The sequence below is a fragment of the Trachymyrmex septentrionalis genome, unplaced genomic scaffold, assembly GCF_001594115.1.
Source record: "Trachymyrmex septentrionalis isolate Tsep2-gDNA-1 unplaced genomic scaffold, Tsep1.0 scaffold86, whole genome shotgun sequence".
Taxonomy (NCBI): Eukaryota; Metazoa; Arthropoda; class Insecta; order Hymenoptera; family Formicidae; genus Trachymyrmex; species Trachymyrmex septentrionalis.
This window is the reverse complement of record NW_017306049.1, coordinates 297820-304664: the sequence shown is the minus strand read 5'-3', so window position 1 is coordinate 304664 and position 6845 is coordinate 297820. Positions and strand designations below refer to the sequence as shown.

Sequence of the window (6845 nt, the reverse complement as noted above, 5' to 3'; positions counted from 1 at the left end):
ATTCAAAACTAAGAGTTAGCGCAGGAGGAGATGCGCAATATTAATGTAGAATGATGACTTAACTCCAATTTTTTCGTAATGTCTTCTTTATTCAAAGTATTAAACGTTTCGACTCTCTTTGGAGTTTTTCTCAGCAAACAATCATCGCTGAATAAGCGATAACCTGATAGTCCGTCAAGAAAAGTCACTCTACAGGTTTCCAAGTCTGAAGTGGACGCTTAAGACTCCATGTTAACCTTTAGACTTTCCTGTCAGGAAAACCACTTTTGTGGCCCTTGAGTTTGGGTTAAAATACTACGAGTACTACTTCTAATATTCCAAAGAAATTTTGCCATAATTACAGAAAAAAAAAAATTATAAAAAATATATATTGAAAAATATACAAAAAATCAAAAAATATAAAATTATAAAACAAGAAAAAAAAACAAAAAACCAAATAAAAAAGAAAATCAAAAAGGAGCTATAAACTTTCTACGTCCACGTCGTTAGCTCTGGGTAATACTAAAGAAAAGTTTTGAGTCTATACGTTTTTATTATCATTTATAATATATGTTGTCAATATTGCACTTAGCGCTCGAAATTTTATAAATCTATGCTCAGAATTGGAATCAGTGATACCAAAACTCTCAAAATACATTGTTTTTGAAAAAATAAATATTTTTTAAATTTGATTGTATGTTCCTTGCCGGGAAAGCTTTTGTGGCTCTGCATAAATCTCGAAATTTTGCGCCATGTGTATCTTATTTATATAGAAAATTTTTTGAGAAAAAAGAATTACTATTTTAATGAAAAAATGCTGGCAATCTAAAAGTTAAGAAACTGTAGATATTCTTGAATTCAATAATTATAAGATTTAGTCGTTATATCGGAACTAATTACAATATTCGTGGTCCGGAGAGTCGAACGTGTTATTAAATTAGATCAATAACACGTTCGACACTCCAGATCATAAATATTGTAATTAGTTCCAATGTAATGACTAAATCGTATATATTATCTTATAATTATTGAATTCAAGAATATCCAAAGCTTTTTAACATGCTTGGATTTAACATGCTTAAGCGTCCACTTCAGACTTGGAAACCTGTAGAGTAACTTTTCTTGATGTATTACCAGGTTATTCTGTGATTGTTTGCTGAGGAAGACACCAAAGAGAGTTTAAACGTTCAATACTTCGAATAAAGAAGACATCACGACAAAATTGAAGTTAAGTCATTATTCCACATTAATATTGCGCACTCTTTTCCGCGCTGACTCTTATTAGCCTTGAATCGGTTATTATTGTTATTTTGAGAAATTTAATTTATATTACTTCTGTACGCTCTTCAATCATCAGTGGCTCGCAAAGACATTTTATTTATTATTTATTAAAGTATTTAACTTTTCCCTTAAGTGTTTCCTTATTCTCCCCTATATATATGTATTTTATTCTAAAATTTTTCCAATAATGATATTGACAATCTATACAATATATGTATACACGTAAAGATACGCTCCTACTTGTGGAAAATTTCAAATATGCTATAAAAATATTTGAGATAAGAGTCATTGATTCTCGAGAAGGGAAGCTTTAATAAAAGATTAATTTTAGAGGTGATTTTTATAAAAAAATAAAAAATAGATTGATACAAAATGATACCGATTTGTTAGACCTCTTGTATTATGATTTGATCGCGAAGGATTAATGTTTTTTTGTTTCAAATTATATATTCGTATTCTAAATACATCTTGATTTACTTTGTAATCTGACGGACTATCGTTAATTTAAATTTAATGTAAGTTTTTAATGATTTTTTACTTACATATATTTTATTTTTGTTTGATCAAGTTTACTTTACACGTTTTGACTCGTTATTTTGATTACATTTCTAACGTTTATGTCTACGATTTGAATATTTGGCAAAATACAAAAGACGATATTGAAGAATTTTATTTTGGACAACAGTTTAACGATGATTCTACTTTTTAACTTCCCTCCTTGTACTCTATAATATCACCGATTTTTTCTAACGAGTAAATCTTACACACTAAAGACCCAATACCAAGGGTTGAAATCTGTATCTATTATATTTAATATATGCGTTACTACACATGAATAACTTGTGTCGATTCACATTGGCATTATTTATTATTCTTTTCCTAAGAGTCATGATATATTCCCGATTTAATATTGTGCCTATTTTCTGAAATTAAAAGTCGTAAAGAGAAAGACCTTTTATCAGAGACATCAGAGATTTGCAAGAAATTGTAATAATCTCTTTGCAAGCTATGTTAAAATAAAATCTTCCAATCGTTAATCATGTTATATCACAGATGGAATAATTTAAATAAATTGTATGATTTCTATCATAATCATTACAGATTTCTTTTAACATTATTCTTATTACTAAAATCCAGCCACGATTTGTAAAGTGACGTCATATCGAACAAAGTAGGTAAGTAACACATATAACGTTTCGCATAGCTACAGCCACGAACTATGTATATTCGCGCGTAAAATATTAATAAAAAGCTTTTTCCAACGTCGGTTGATGACCGTCACTACTATATCGATTCGAGACGTACGGTGGAAGTTACGATATCTCGGGTCAAGGATATGAACACCATAATTAATGTATGAATACTTACACGTGTACAAGAAGTGTCACATAAATTATAATTTTGTTCATTTTTAAATATTATGTCTCTCGTTTAGAATAAATAACGAAATACACGAAAGTCTGAAAATCTATTTATCTTTTAGTTTCGAAAATGTCAGAGAAATCTGCCATGGATAGAAATTTCTGTATGGAGCATATGCAAATTTTATTAACCAATATTTGGAATGTGGAATTTCACATGCCAGATTTGAGGAACAAAAATTGAAATTTGTGCAAACTTTGACAAATGTGAATACAAATAAGTAAAGACGCAGGCCCTGAAGGTTAAATAATGTAATAATAAATTAATTCAATTAACGTTAACACAAAGAGCTCGTATAACTACAATATTAAATATAAATATTTTAATGGACAAGTCTATTTATAAAAACAGCACTGAAGGAACGTGTTCGCAGTTTCAATTTAATAATAAAATGCATTTATATTTATTAATTGTATATGGTATAACAAATGTATATATACAGGGTGTATATAAAATACTAACACTCCTGAATGTCTCGAAAAATATGTTTTATTAAAAAAATACTTTAGATAAAAATTGTAGGATTTAAAAATCTATTTACTGATCTTATCAGTTTGATCTTGGTTGGCATTGCCAAGGTCAAGTCAAAGTCACATTGATTTTTTAAAATAAAAACTTCCATTTTTTATTGCATATTTTTGTAACTTATCTCGAGAACTCTTCAAAACACTATAACATATTTTTCATTAAGTACTTTTTTGTGATAAGGCTTGAAAGTTACAGTACCGCCAGCATTAACATTATAATCTAAAGCAAAAACATTATAATCTTCAATTGAACACTTTAGATCATAATGTTTATAAATATACATATATTTCTTTATATTTATAACATATATGTTTATTTTTTTTAATGCACATGACACAACAATTATTTAGATTTATGGTACTATTTGCAAAAATATGTAATTTTAAGCTGTTTATGAATAAAAATATAAAATGAAAATATAAAATTTAGTATAAAATATTAAAATCTGAATTAGTACATTTTGCTCCGATTTGGAGCAAAATGAAACAGAGTCAGAGAAAGTTGTAACATGTTCTAAAAACAAATTATTTGTTTTGAAACAGAAATTCATTGCTTTAAAAACAAATTATCTGTTCTAAAACACAAATTCACTGCTTTAAAAACACATTGATCGCTTTGAAAACAAATTGAGTGCTTCAAAAATAAATTATCTATTTAAAACAGAAATTATCTTCTTATATTATTTTTGGTTTTAAAACAGTAAATTTGTTATTAAAAAGCAGTGAATTTGTGTTTTTAAAGCAAAAATTTGTGTTTCAGAACAGAATAATTTGTTTTTAAGCAATGAATTTATGTTTGTAAAACAGTTAATAATTGTCTATTACAATAAGAAATACTTATAACATATTTGCACGTGGCTCTAGAGCAGAAAAATGTAACTGACTTCAGTGCGTGCTTGTATCACAGTATTTCGTGACTGTGACAGATTTCCTAACCTGAATAGTCGTCAATTTTAACTTACAACATTTCGATTCATAAAGCAGGGGAACATTTTTTTTTATCGCATTTTATTTTTATGCGAAAATATACAGTATATTTTTATCAAAATTTGAGGTGAGCGGGATTTTCTTAACTTTTAATTGTTAATTATAATGGTGTTGCAATGTACTCTAGCGATATGGTACCCAAACCAATGTTGTTAAAATTTATATGAATATATTTGAAACCACTTAAAAATATTTAAAAAAAGATTTGCACATAGTTTGAGAAAACATATTTTAGAATTAATAAAATAAAAATATGATAAAAAGCATTTTATTTGAAAGTTTAAAGCAAAAAAAGTATAAATCATAAATCTACACCTACATGGCTTGTCTAAGCACAGTACATAACTTCTTTTATATGCGGCGCATGCGCGATTGATGACATGAGGCAGATGCAGGTCTTGATACCGATTATTTTTGTTCTTCGTATGATCATCTTATCTCTTATCATTTAAAAGATATACGCATTATTACAACTTACCTCCGTTGCAACTGTCTCCAGTCTCCCGTAATTATTGTACATTTTCATAATATTAAAGTAATTTCTTTATTTAAATGAGTATAATGTCGTTATGGCCATTTCTAGCGCCATTTATATAGTCCAACATGATCTAATTTGACGGAAGCTTAGAAAACGACCATAATAACACTACTTCTTTGCGACTTAATTATTTCATATTTCCAAGTACAATATTTACTGCCCCTAAATATATGTACCTTTGCACTCTTTATACATAGGCAGCAAAAAAAATCATTCAAAATAATGAATAAAAACATTATTTTACAAAAAGCTGTAAGTTTTCATTTAAATAAACATTCATATTAGTGAACAAAATTAAAAATTGAAAGAATAATAGTTTTAAAAAATTTTGAAAATTAATATTTAAAAAATATCCCTAAATACTATACGATCTTCTCTATCTCAGACATCTTATTTAATTCAACAATAAGTTTTAATTGAGAAAAGACCATCTTCATACCTATTCTTAAAAGATTATAGCAATAAATCGCTTTGTTAATTTATTGTCTAATATGTTTTTACAGTTGTGTAGAGTTTAAAACAAACATCAAAATGGGTACGACGAACGCACAAACCAATTCAGGACACGATGAGGATCACTCGAGGGGAAGTTCGATTGACGCGTTCTTCGCTGAGACAGTGATTCTTTTAACCGGCGCTACTGGCTTCTTAGGGAAAGCCCTTCTAGAAAAGCTGCTACGTTCGTGTCCCCAAGTAGCCACAATTTTCGTTTTAATCCGTCCAAAAAGAGGCCTATCCGTTGAGGAACGTTTTAAGGAACTACTGAACAATCCCGTTCGTATATATACACATATATACATATTGTTTTAAAAGTGATACAATTCAAAAAATTAAGTTGCCTAGAAAAGTGAAAAAGCTATTTTTCAATTTGATAGAAACTACATTGATTAATTAAATCATATTGGCAAAAAGAACGTGATACTTTTAAAAATATGATTAAATTATTTTGCCATTTTCGTCACACAAAAATAAACTATTCTCTTTAAATTGTGCCGATTTTAATATTCTCCTACACACACTAAATTATTTTTTAAAAAACTAAATTATTTTGAACTGTCGGCAGACGGACTATAAGTTATTTTCCTTCTGGTGATATATAAGCTAACATTTATGTATATGTATATCTAACTCATTCATGATAATAATTTGAAAATTATTTTTTTAAATTGTGTCATTTTTAAAACAAATGCGATTACATATCACATCCTTACTTTAAAACTCAATAATTAGTTCATGAATTAGTTATGTCTGTAATCTAAATAGGAAAACATTTTTTTTGCCTTCGTCAAGGTATCGGAAAAAATAAATTACACAGAAATTGAGCTAATTTAAATCTACAATAGGCGCATTGCGAAAGTTTTAAGACTATTAAATTAGAAATTGTTTCTATTATTTGCTACAATACATTTGAAAATTATATGAGAATTAAAATTGTTTAAAATAAAATTTTTTATGTTTATTCTGCGTTATAATATTATATTCGACTTTTTTTTAGTTTAAAACTTATTAAAAGCTTAAATCTCAGAAAAATTTTAAAAATATTCATTTTACGTCAAAAATTAAATGTTTTAATAACACTATTATATACACATTCTGAAATATATACTCGCGGAGTATTTTACGGAAATTTCTATATAGAAGCTTACTTTTGTCAGTAGTCCTCTGTAAATTTAATTTTATCACATTTGTGCCAGATTTCTTATAGACGTAATAGCCTACGCACTTGTTAAATTAATGCAATATCGATTCCTTACAACCTCGCTTTAATATTTTACCTGCAGCGTGCTTATGTCTAAAGTGTCAAGTTGTCATCGAAAAGTACGACAAAAGGTCGCGATTGTTGCCATTCTCACGATTATCTAAAACTATATTAATTTCAAACCGTCATTGCATTCGATATATATGTCTATGTTTATATATAAATATATAAAACAATATATTGTATATAATAATTATAAATGCATAATATACTCGTATATAGTAATATAAATGTATAATATATATCGTATATTATATATTATATAAATATATGCTATATATATATTCTACACACACACACACACACACACACACACACACACACACACACACACACACACACACACACACAC

At 27.7% G+C, this 6845-nt stretch overlaps 1 protein-coding gene across 3 annotated transcripts in view; it reads left to right on the top strand.

The window, feature by feature from the left end:
- LOC108755205 (putative fatty acyl-CoA reductase CG5065) overlaps positions 1-6845 on the top strand; it is a 30064-nt gene that overhangs the window by 15302 nt on the left and 7917 nt on the right. For 2 of the 3 annotated variants that reach the window (XM_018498090.1, XM_018498092.1), the window contains exon 2: positions 5238-5508. In XM_018498090.1, the coding sequence (XP_018353592.1) occupies positions 5266-5508 (243 nt within the window). In that variant the 5' untranslated portion in view covers positions 5238-5265. Of the gene's footprint in view, positions 1-2404; positions 2436-5237; positions 5509-6845 lie in introns of those variants that run through there. The other variant, XM_018498091.1, reaches the window with a different exon arrangement.